The sequence below is a fragment of the Aotus nancymaae genome, unplaced genomic scaffold (genome assembly GCF_030222135.1).
Source record: "Aotus nancymaae isolate 86718 unplaced genomic scaffold, 86718_ANA_hifiasm-v0.15.2.pri h1tg000020l, whole genome shotgun sequence".
NCBI lineage: Eukaryota > Metazoa > Chordata > Mammalia > Primates > Aotidae > Aotus > Aotus nancymaae.
The window spans coordinates 63,903,826-63,916,633 of record NW_026988432.1 but is presented as its reverse complement, the minus strand read 5'-3'; the positions used below and the strand labels follow the sequence as shown (position 1 = coordinate 63,916,633).

The following is a 12,808-nucleotide window of genomic DNA, read 5'->3' as shown; positions in this document are numbered from 1 at the left end:
AGACATAATATGACACATGTACCCATGTTCAAATGACCGGGCGTGGGAACAACTTTACCTTCCAAAGTGTCTGTCGATTCTCTCTCTCAGCCAAGCTTTTATTTGTAAATGGGCGGCAGTAAGTTTGAGAATATCATCCCTCTCAGCACGGTACACAGCACATGCTTAGTGCTCAATATATAGTTATCACTTATGACTATCAGTGCTAAGCCCCTGAAATAAGGCTTATCTATGTTGTCAATATTTAAGAAGAAAGCCACAGGCCTTAACAGTCTAGTTGCTGCAGAGCCTTTGGTGTCACCTGTAAATGGTAGCTACAGTCTCAAGTACAGAGAGAAAGAGTGAACTTCACTTATGCTAACAGCATAGCTTAGCAGATGAGGCCTATAGCAAATGTTCAAATCATCTAAAATCTTGCAGACAGCCCTTCAACACCCACTTCTTGTTAGCAAGCAACCACATGCTGTATCAGGCACTTTCTCGGATGGGACCCAATGTTCTAGACATGTCTCCCATGCTCACCTATCAAAAATGACCCAATGATCCAAGTCTTCTTCTCTTATGCTGTGCTATCTGACAAGCTCATTTGAACTAAGATATAAGCTGATGACAATCCTCATACTCTTTAAAAGACTGGAGAGATCCTTGAATCAAATGTCATTTTACAAGGGAGAATCTAAAGATGTCAACTTATCAGGGTGACAGCTAGTTAGAGATGTCATATTTAAGATAACTTAATGAGCCACCTCTCCTAGAGACTAGATTTTGACAAGGACCTTTCTTCCTTGGCCAAAATGATAAGCTACTAGAAATTTCAAGTGCTTTAACAGACTAATATGCCCCTTTTGAGGTTTGTGAGACTTTTTAAAACTACTACAATCAAAGCACCAAGCTTTTGGTCCATGCTTATGGGGCACCTAAGAGAAATTATTCCACAGTGTTCATATGTTTCAATGAACATGAAGTAAAGGACTAAGTGCTGGAAAATAATCTTCCCAAAATACTTTGCAGATCATCTTGTCTCATGATCTTCCCTGAATGAGTCATCTCAAAATGCAGCTCAAATCTGCAAATTTAGAGATCTAAAATCATCTGTGTTCTGATTACTCCAAAATGTCTTTATTCTTTTTTTTTTTTTTTTGAGACGGAGACTCACTCTGTCGTCCAGGCTGGAGTGCGGTGGCACCATGTTGGCTCACTGCAACCTCCATCTCCTGAGTTCAAACAATTCTCTTGCCTCAGCCTCCCAAGTAGCTGGGATTACAGGCACCCACCACCATGACCAGTTAATTTTTTAATATTTTTAGTAGAGATGGGGTTTCACCATGTTGGCCAGACTGGTCTTGAACTCCTGACCTCAGGTGATCCACCTGCCTTGGCCTCCCAAAGTGCTGATACTACAAGCATGAACCACCATGCCCAGTCCTGTTCTTTCACTATGTTCTAAAAGTTTCAGACTGATGCCACATTTACTAGAGGTCACCAAGTTGCAAGACAGATACAAAGCAGATAAATTTCTAAAATGTGCTTTGTTTCATAACTCATTTTCTCTTCTGATGCCAAAAGCCTCTGCTTTATAAAAGAAATGCTCTCTGGCCAATTATAGTTTGGTACGTAAAAATTCATTTATTAATAGTAATCCTCAGATGCTTTCTTAACACTCCTCAGAGAAAATGTGATAAATTCTGTATAAAGACAGGGTCTCTGAGTCACTGTTACTCTTCTTCCAGGACCTCTTCAACTTTAATGAGGATGAAAATCATATGAGGTATTTCTTTACCAGTTTCTGACTCTGTAGGTCTGGTGAGGCCAGGAATATGCATTTTTCAGCAAGTGCTTTAAGTGACTGTAATGCAGGTCTCCAGCATCCACTGCCTTTCATGGCATTGAGCAATGCTGGCTTTTCATGATGCCTATTCTGAGGAGATTATTTTGCTAATTTCAGGGAACTTTTTTCTTTTAAAACATAATGTTGATCCTGTTTATAAAAGCTATACATATATAACCACATATACATACTTCTATGTCACGTATACAACCTCCCAGCACCACAATTATCAAAGCCTTGGACCCAGAAAGGGAATGTATGAACCACATGAAACTGCCAATATTCAACCCTTTTTCACTTATGAAAGTGCAAGTTTCCTATGCTTAAATCTGTAATCTGCATGAGGATGGGGGAACAGACTGATAGACCCTTCTTATCCTGAGCATTAATTACACATGAAGCCCTGTCACCCCAGGGGCCCCTAAATCACAGCACTGGTTCTCTGATTTAGTCTTTACAATAATCCTGCAAGGGGACTGGGCATAGCAGCTCACGCCTGTATCCCAACACTTCGGGAGGCTGAGGTGGGAGGATCACTTGAACCCAGCAGTTTTGAGACCAGCCTGGGCAACAAAGCAAGACCTCTGTCTCAAAAAAAAAAAAAAATTAAATTAGCCAGCTATGGTGATGCACCTATGCTCCCAACTACTCAGGAGGCTGAGGTGGGAGGACTGCTTGAGCCCAGGAGTTCAAGGCTGCAGTGAGCTATAGATCATGCTACTTGTGCTCCAGGCTAGGTGATAGAGATAGTAATAATCCTCCTCCTCCTGCAGGGTATTTTTAAAATGAAATAACATGCCCAAGACCTCATGGCTACTCAGAGGTAGAAGGAGAACTCAACTCCAGGAAGACCTGATGTGACCAGAGGTTACTACTGCCCTTCTTTCCATAGCTCAGGGACCCCCATCGCTGATGTCACAGCCTCAGACCCCCACTGTGTCCTGTCCCTCTCTGAGCAAGGTCAGAAAGAAAAGCAGAGATCCTTTAAAAAGCCACATATATGGGATGAAAATGAAGACTGAGAGAGAGATGAGGGAGAACCTCCCTCACACACACAGAGAACACAATGCCAATGGAAACCAATGACCTGACTCATTGTGGAAATTTTACACTACATTCAGTGTTCAAGATTTCAGAAGTTGAGGAAGTTGAAAACACAGTTTATGAGGTTGTTGTCAAAGTAGCCTCTTTTTATTAAGTTTTATCACTTGAGAGTATGCTATGGCTGAATGAAAAGGAATGAGAACATGCCTACTGTAATGAGGATGAGACTGATGTTATCATGATGCAGTCTGAGCTCTGTGTAGGTATAATTCATTTCATTCTATATCAGAAATAAAAGGCAGCAGAGATAATATATATTATTCCCTGTCATGGAATCTTCTTTCTGGTTATACCAGGTTCTTTTAATATACCAGTGACTAAATCAAATCCCCCTAGAGCACAGTCATGATAAATCTGCTGCATAGTAAATTTCATTTTTTAGTGATCAGTATTATATCAAAATGCTACTTTATAGCAATAACTGATTTATAAATTTTTATTATACATGATAAAACTACAGTCTTACTTTTATATATTTAATTAACAAAAGGTAACACTTTTTCCTTTAAATTTAGCAACTGGGTCTCTACACACCTATAAATTGCTAATGGCACCAGGCACAAAATACACAGCCTGGTTCTATTGTTAAGGTTATTTGAGCTACTTAGAGTCAAACTTGATAGGACGTAGGGAAAAAACAGCCTTAAGCATAATAAATTGATTTTTTTTCCTTTTCCAAGGGAACTTCTTTCAATCATTTCTTCATTCATTCAACAAATACTTAGTAACTACTACAAGCTAAAATTTTTAAGTAATTTGGTTTTATACATCATGAGTATTTTAGAAGGAATCCTTTAAACCACTTTATAATTGTATATCCAGATGTAATATCACACTGAGTCCATTTTAAGTCCATTTTAAGTATGTGCTTATTACATGATGTAAAGTACCTCAAGCTACTCAAACTGAGAAGAAAGAACAAATAGTATCCATCAAAAACAGACTGGGCCAGGCACAGTGGCTCAGATGGGAGGCTGGGCTGAAAAGACTGCTTGAGCCCAGGAGTTTAAGACCAGCCTGGCAATGGACCAAGACCCCATCTCTATCAATTTTTTTTAATTAGCCGCACAGGGTGGCTCGGGCCTATGATCCCAGCTATTCAGGAGGCTTAGGTGGGAGGACCGCTTGAGCCCAGGAAGTCGAAGCTCATTTAATGAGCCATAATCAGTGATCCTGCCACTGCACTCCAGCCTGGATGACAGAGCAAGACTCCTTCAGAGAAAAAAAAAATACACACACACACAAAGACTATACAAAGGGTGTGGTCCAATTCCTTCTCACCCTCTGTCAAAGCCTACCTTTGAGCTCATTTTGATTCCATAGCTGGAAGCCCGGGAGAAGTAATGGGGCCTTGGACTCCCAGAGTAACCCACACTAATATGCACTGTTCTCACTGTATGCAATAAATCTGCTTTCTGCATATTGAATAGAAAGAGAGAATAAAATGAATATTCACCCATCTGAAAAACTGATGCTCTATAAGCTTTTATGCTTTGCAGCCCATAAAAAGTAAATGCTTTGCTTCTGCTTTGGCTGGTACATGTTGAAATAAATCATTCTGTTAAACAGTGGCCTTTTCTTCAGAGGGAGATGCTAAAACCTCATCAGTTTTGACAAGTCTCTGACTCCTCTCCTCTCATTCATCTCTCCTGCAATCCTTGCTCTTTTAGCCTCCAAGGTCATTTCCAACCCCTACTGGCCCCCATTTTGAAAGGAAGCCACACAGCCTTCTTCAGATTATCCACCCTGCCCTGACTTGCAACCCAAGGCTCAACACTTGTGTTTCGTATAAAGTTTTTGATGACTCATTAGTCTTCTAAGTTTTCAGCATGAAAAATGGCTGAATCAGATTTCCAGGCAGATTTTCATGACTTCTTGAATTACATACCTAAACCCTCAATGCTGTAGAATTCATTTCTTGCAGATGTAAGAAAAGTACAAGACAAGCCACTTCCTAAAGATGTTACACACCTACACAGAACCACCCAGGCTACTGCTTTTTCTGGTCTACTACAAGAAGGCCCCAAAGGTTAACATGAACCCTTACTTAGTTAGAAAATATATACTACTTCTTCCAATTTCACCACTACACGTACACTAGCAGCAACATATGACACAGCAGAAAAAGAAGAGAAAAAAATGAGTAAGGCTGTAGCAGGGGAATCTAAAGTTGTCTCTGGGTCAGTGCTGAATTTCAACAAGCTGCAGAACTACAACTTCCACTAAAGATTTCAATTTTATAATAAAGAATTATAGATACACATGTAAGTGGATGAAGGTCCACTCTCGTGCCTTTCTTGAGCTGTCCGGGAAGCCCTTTGTGGATGGGGATGGGCCTTCCTTGGCTCAGGCAGGTGGGTTTAGGGACCGCAGCTACACCTAGTGATCAGCTGTGGATCGCAGCAGGAGCACCAGGCAACAGGGAAGCACTCTTCAGCTGTTTCTCAGAAAGGCCAACTACAAAGCTTTCAGGATCAATCTATTAAAAGACCTCATGATTACTTTTATTTACCTGGAGTGTTAAATGACAGAGATGCAATGGTTGTCTTTGGGGGTTCAGAGAAATATTAGGCTCAATTTTAGGATACACATTGTCAGTACTTTAAATAAATGTCCAAGGAAAACCTTTATTTTCTATTTGGAAGTTGAGTTTATTTCCAAAGGCAAAGTTTCACATTTTCACATTAGAATTCCAAATCTTACATCTATTAACTTCCAGTTCTCTCCTGAGAAATTCCGTTACTTTCCATTTTAGATTTTGAAACTTTTAATACATGAATAACTTTTCAAAGTGTAGTCATTGTATCTTCTTTATCTTTTTCCATTACCATCCACAAAGGGGTCTTACAAACATAACTGCTCAATAAATATTTACTTGAATTAAATATTTCAAAAAGCATTATTAATAAGAACTATTATTCTAATAAGCACACAGGGCTACATGCTTCTTATGACAAGCCAACAAATATCTCCTATACAAAGTATCAACTCAGGGAAATTTCCAATGCCTAACCATTACAACAAAACTTAATTGTGACATTGTGGTAAGTAAAAATATAGGAAACTTCTTTATTCATTTGAGTTTTACAACTGGCTGGATCCAGTCTCTTCCCCAGTGTCTGGCCAGAGACAGCACATCACATCACCATGTTGGTAGTACTAACCGTATTAATCAAAAGGCTAAGCAGTAATGAATGGATGTAATATTTTTACCCCCAGTTCTCTTTCAGCTCATCAAGGGAGGCTGATAGGGCAGGCTGAGGATCTCAGTTCTTTTAGAACAAGGGTTCTCCAATTTCAGGCCACATCAGAATCCCATGGAGGGCTTGTTCTAACACAGATTGCTGGGCCTTATCCCCAGGGTTGTGCATTCAGGACCAGAAGGTTTTAAGTCTAACAACTTTGAAAGTAATGCTGATGCTGCTGGCTCAAGGACAACACTTTAAAAACTCCTCTTTCAGGACAACGTTTCTTCAAGTGTGGTTACAAATCGTGACCACCCAGGGATGCTGGGAGACCCCCCCGTCCCGGACATCAGAAGCACCATAGCTGAGCCCCAGGAAGCAGCCTTTGAAAGGAGGACTCCAAATGCTCCTCGTGGACAGCAGGTTTCGAGAAGCACAGATTTAAACCTAGCTCACCATCAACACTGGCGCAGTTTCCCAGGCCCTCCCCACAGCCAGCTACCGTCACTGAGGCAGGATGTCACTGTGATCTACCTGCACAACTGCCACTCTTCATGGCGCCCCCTCAACTTTCCGTGTGTTTCTCCTTCACAGCAAAGAGGTCATAAGGGGAGTGACCCTCCGTTGCTAGGATCTCTGGAGCTTGTCACATCCCACACCTGAGTACAGAACACTTCTCATCCTGTTTTTGTGCTTTTCTCTCACATACTCCCAGCCCCTTAATTATGTGCTGGCCTTGCCAGCTGCCACACCAATGTTGGGGGCACTACAGACTAGGAAGATTGGTGACTAAATCTTTCCTCCTCCCCACCCAAGGCAGCCCAACTTATTTTTCTCTGCTGGGTTTTTTGGAGCTACAGTGTAAACTCAGGCTTTCTGATGACTAAACTGAAAACCACCACGGTATTTTAGGAAGCAAAGAAGCAACATCCTCTTATAATGGAAGATTTACAGTATTTTGTGCCTCTTTAAAATGTTGCATTTGTAAGATGGAAAGACATTAATAATTAAACCTTCCCTCATTTATAAAATAAGCCTATTAACATGCATGTTGTACTCTTCAAGATAGTAAGCACACTAAAAAGTGAAACTGTAGGAAAGTTGGTTTTCAAAGAGAAGAATCTGAGAATTAAAGTAAAATGCATGGTGGACATCACCCCTAAGAAAAATGTTTCACTGTTGAAAAGCATAAAACTCATTAAAATTCCTGATTCCCTAAATGAAAACTAAGCCTTGGGGTATTTAGATAATACATGCTCATTCTCGAAAACTTAATAAAATCTAAAACAAAAATGGAAAGAAAACAATACTTAATGTAATACATAGTTCCTCTGTCAAAATAGATATACTGTATACAGCCTGACAATTCCTAGAATGTATTATAATCCTTAGAGAATTAAGAAAAATTTAAATAAAGCTATTGACTTTTCTAGAATTGTTACAGAATTACTTAAATTCTGAAACCAACTTTTACTAAATCTAAAGGCTAGGCTAGGCTTCATTTATATAGAATATATATAATCTGAAGCCATAATTCAAATTATTTGTTCATTAAAGAAAATTCATTTTGAATTACCCAAATTATATACACACTTATCCATATATCACTATATGTCAGTAGATTATTTTCTTAAAATCTGTAAAGATAACCCTTTGAAAACATGAGAGACTAAAACCTAAAATTTTCTAGATAGGAACAATTTATTATGCTCAAGCAATTCTTCTTTACATATACATAACACTAAGAATGTTATAGTAATTTCTTGGCACATTTCTTTCATGCTCACTGATTTAAATTTGAAGTATTTTCCTCATATCAATTATCAGTCTAGCGAAAGCATCTTGAAAATGTAACATACTATGACAATAGTAATCTGAAAAAAAAAACCTAACTGCTAAACAATCTATTACCACTCTTTGTAAAGGGTGCTTTAAAATTCTGTATGTTGAAATAATTTCAGATTTATAGAAGACTTGCAAAAACAATACAAAGTTTGTAAGTATACCCTTCACCCAGCTTCCCCTAATGTTAACATCTTACATAAACAGAGCAGAATTTAAACTAAGAAATTAACATCGGTATCACATTACTAAATTACAGGCTTTATTTAGATTTCAGCAGTTTTCCCACAAACATCCTTAAAATATTATTTTAAAAAATTAGTTTCTCCACAAGAGTCCCAAATCACAAGTTAAGGTTTAATATATTTCAACTACTACTGTAGCTGAAACAAAGAGCTAAGCTTGTAATTCTATTTCTGCAAACCAAAGCTTACTTGGCAGAACTTAACACATAAAAACCATTATAAGGTAGAACTAAACACTTTATTGTATTATATATGTTGCAACTTGGCTTTTAAGAAATTGGGTCAAAGAGGAATAACTTGCCAACTCATTGGCTCCTCACCATACAAAAGAGAATTTCTAACAAAAGTAAAATGATTTAACTTTCTTCCTCATGTCTTATTTATATACCACCTTACCAGTTACTTTTGGTGAACACTAAAGGCCAAGAAGATATAAAGTGAACCTCTACCATTTTGCCTAACAAATTAGAAACTGTAACGATGAAAAACAATTTTTTAGGCTGGGCACGGTGGCTCACGCCTGTAATCCCAGCATTTTGGGATGCCAAGGTGGGAGGATCATGCGGTCAAGAGAATGAGACCATCCTGGCTAACACGGTAAAACCCTGTCTCTATTAAAAATACAAGAATTAGCTGGGTGTGGTGGCATGTGCCTATAGTCCCAGCTACTCCGAAGGCTGAGGCAGGATAATCGTTTGAACCCAGGAGGCGAAGGCTGCAATGAGCTTAGCTCACGCCACTGTACTCCAGCCTGGTGACAGAGCAAGACTGTCACAAAAAAAAAAAATTGTTTAATGAAATGCTTACAGTACGCAAAGTCATCACAGGCCCAAATCCTAGTTCTTTTCCAGGACATTTATCATTCTATTTCTGGTGTCTGGTATCCAAATCACATGTAGTACACCTTCAGCAATGCTTAATTAACAATCTTAATTCCAAACCCATTCCAAAAAAGGACAGGAGAGCACTGCAGAAGGCAAAGGGCAGAGTGCCTCATGTAGACGATACCTGAGTTATACAAAATCCCTTGGCTGATTATATATATAAACCCTCATGATTAGTCCATTGGGAGGCCTAAAGAGAACCCGGTGTGGAAAAGGCAAGCCAATTCTAACTTTTAACAATCACTTCTCTCCCTCCATTTTATTATATATTGGTCCATTCACACACTATTTGAACATGTGCAAATGATCAGCATTCACATTACTGATTTATTCAACAAATAGTAATGCCTGTGAAATCTAAGGATCTATGAGAAAGCCAGAAGAAAATGAAAATTGGCTTTGCCCTCAATGAGCTTACAATCTAGCTCTTTTGTCTCTAAAATGTATTCCCATGTCAAGTGAAAAGCGGCCAATTACTACAATTTCTGGAAAAAACATAAAAAAGAAATGTGTCAATGCCACTCCTAGCATTCAGAATTAACTTTCTCAACATACGAAAAACAAACAAAAAACCACACACACACCCTGATTCACACCTGTAATCCCTAAAAGCAACATGGACAGGAACAAAAAACATTATGAAGTGAAACATATCTGATCCTTGCACATATGAAATTTGCCAACTTCACCTTTCACTTCTTTTTTTAATGAAACAAGAGTCTCACTGTCACACAGAATGGGGTGCAGTGGTGCGATCATAGCTCACTGCAACCTGGAACTCCTGGACTCAAGCAATCCTCTTGCCTCCGCCTCTAGAGTAACTGGGACTACAGGCACACACCACCACACCCAGCTAATTCAACTTCACATTTTTTAAATTTCAACGTTTCTGAGGCATGGCTTGGATGCTGCCCTTTACCTACTAACACGCCAGGATGACTCTGGCTTTCCAAATAGAAAAGAAAACACATTTCACTTAATGGTATTAACTCAAACAAATAGATATATTTCTTCCAAATGAAAAATCAGGCTAAATTTTAGTAGTCTATTTTGGCTTGACTGATCATTTACATCAGCCTTAACAAGGACATGGATCAGTACGACTGAGGCCGAAATACTTTTTGGTGATGAGGAACCCATGGTTTAAATAAGTGATATAAATATTTGTTTCCACCTCCTTGCACACAATTTAAAAATCCATCCAAATGATATTTGACACAGCTTAACTTTAAACAAATCTCAGGCAGGGAGTTATGGATCTTAATAAAGAGAAAACCATCACTAGGGCGCTCATACTTGGCTTCTAATACTAATGAGTTACAAGGCTCTCAAATTGGCGAGTGCTACTCTATTATTCACTAATAAGAACGCAGATCAAATTCTGTATCAGTTTTATAATCAGACGACAGTGCATCATTGCGTTAAAACCTCTGGAGCATGTGCAATTTCCAGGCAGTTAGGGAAACACAAAACTTGAAGAAAGGATATTTCTGTATTGAAGTTAATGGTTTGGATTTCAAAACCTACAAGTTCCACTCCTTCTCTGAGGCCAACCGTGATCAAAGGTCCTGCAGATCAGTAACACAGGAGACACAACTAATGTGCCTGTGAGTCCGGAGCTCCACCAGCCAATGGTCCTGTACCCCAAGAAAATAAAAAGGTTTCCACGTACCAGAGGACCAAAGGTTTTTACTGTTTAAAATATTCTCTTTACTGTTAACCAAAATCCACTTAATCAAATTCTTTAAAAGCCCAACTTACTCATTCAACTCACTTGTTCCCAAGCACAGAGACCTATTTTGTAAACACTAAGTTTCAGGCCAAAGAGCAGGCTTTTTTAATTAAAAGAAAAAGAAGAAAGCCCACAGCCCCCACTGCACGTGTACCTTAATGAAACTAATCTAATAAATACCAGAAAGGTGTGCACACTCCACGTATGTTACATCCCAGGTATTAAAGGCGATCCTGAAGGTTGTAAACCCCTGTAACAGCGTGCTGGGTTCGGCCCCACGCCGGACCCCCGACACCGATCCACAGATCCTCTCCATGAGGGGCTCCCCTGGGCTTACAACGCCCCCGCGCTCGTGTGCAGGCACACACGCGCGCACACTCGCATGCTTGCTCGCACACCGCCAGTGCCTCTCCTTTCCACCTGGGATCCCCGGACAACCTGGCTGGGTGAACAAGTTACCGCTGGCCGCAGCGCTCCGCTAGAGGGCTGAGGGTGGGGAGGCGCAGGACCCCGGCGGCCGGGGCCTGGGGACCTGCCCGCTCCCTCCGCGGCCGCGGAGCCCTCCCGCTGGGACCGGCGAGGAACTCACGCCAGGCCTCTCTGCAGACGCTGCGCGGCCGCTGGGACCTACCGGGGTCGCCAGCTGCGCTGGGCAGGGGGCGACAGGAAGGGCAGGGCACTGGGAGATCGCCACCGCCGGAGCTGCCGCCAGGTCTCAGCGATCGCTGCGGGCGCAGCCGAACACCAGCGGCCTGGGCCCGGGCACTGCTCGAGGTCGGCGGGGACAGCGCAGCGCCTACGCCAGGCGGCCCGGCGGCTGCAACTGGGAACTTTAAGCAAAGTTTTTTGCTGTTCCTTTTGCAGCCGGCCAGGGACTCGGAGTGGCAGCCGTCCAACCTTGAGCACTAGCCCAGGCCGCGGAGGGACGGGGTCCGAGCTGGCGGTCCCGGCTGGGGAGCTCGCCTTCGGGGTCGGCCCGCTCCGCCCGCCAGAAGACTCGGCGCCTGCCAGCCCCTCCTGCCCTTTGCCCAGAGCCCGGCTCACGAGCAGAAGCGGTGTCCCGCCTGCCGCGCCCTCCGCCCGGCCTCGACGCCAGCCTAGGGTTCTCCCACCAGGAAGCTGCCGGCGTCTCAGGCGCCCCGAGCCGGCCCGCGCGCCTCAGGGGCGGCAGATGCGGCCCCACTTACCTGAGAACGTCTCGCCCGCCGCAGTTAGCAAAAGTCCGGCCAAAGTCGCCAGGCAAGCCCCAAGTCTCTTCATGGTGCTGAGTGCGCGCCGGGCCGCTCCGCGGCGGCGGTGGGTGGGCGCGCGAGGGCGGAGGGGGCCGGGAGCTTTGGTTCGGAGGCAGCCAGGAAAGAAGGGTAAACAGCAGAGCGCTGAGCGAAGCCCCCAAAGTGCCAACAGTTGCAGAAGTCCGAACTCCGGCGGCTCCCGGGGCGCGGGCACAGGGTCCTGGGTCCTTCTCCCCTGTCCCTGGCCCTACTCGGTGTCTGGCGCCGCTCTAAGAGGAGCGGAGGGCGCGCCCGCGGTGCCAAAATCTTCCCTCGGTTCCGGCGGCTGAGCTCGCCGCCTCTCGCCTTCCCCTGCCTGGGACGCGGGACTCGAGCTGCCGGCCGTGGCCGTGGCCGCGCGCGTTCCGCCCGCCGCCTCTCCACAGGCAGCCCCGAGCCCAGCTACGGGCGGCGGCGCGCGGATGGCCGAGCCCGCGCCGGCTGCGCGCGGGGCTCTTGCTCCCCGGCTGACTGGCGGTGCCCCGCAGGCCGGCTGAAGGGAGCGCTCACGTCACGGCCGCCCAGCGCCGCCGCGGCCCGCTAGAGGGCGTGAGCACCCGCGCCCCGCCGGCCCGCGCCCCACCGCCTCCGGGAGCTTGGCTAGGGGCGGCCCCGCGGCCACCGCTACTGCTGCCGCCTAAGCGGGCGTCCGCCGCGCTGGGAGGAGCGGCCACCGTGCTCCCCCGCCCACCTCCTCGGCCCGGCCGCGTCTTCTAT

At 43.7% G+C, this 12,808-nt stretch overlaps 1 protein-coding gene across 2 annotated transcripts in view; it reads right to left on the bottom strand.

The window, feature by feature from the left end:
- Positions 1-12,564, bottom strand: part of PTPRM (protein tyrosine phosphatase receptor type M) — an 849,557-nt gene extending 836,993 nt beyond the window's left edge. The window contains exon 1 of one of the 2 annotated variants that reach the window (XM_012446821.3): positions 12,008-12,564. In XM_012446821.3, the coding sequence (XP_012302244.1) occupies positions 12,008-12,080 (73 nt within the window). In that variant the 5' untranslated portion in view covers positions 12,081-12,564. The remainder of the gene's footprint in view (positions 1-12,007) is intronic. The other variant, XM_012446813.3, reaches the window with a different exon arrangement.
- Positions 12,565-12,808: the final 244 nt, after the last annotated feature.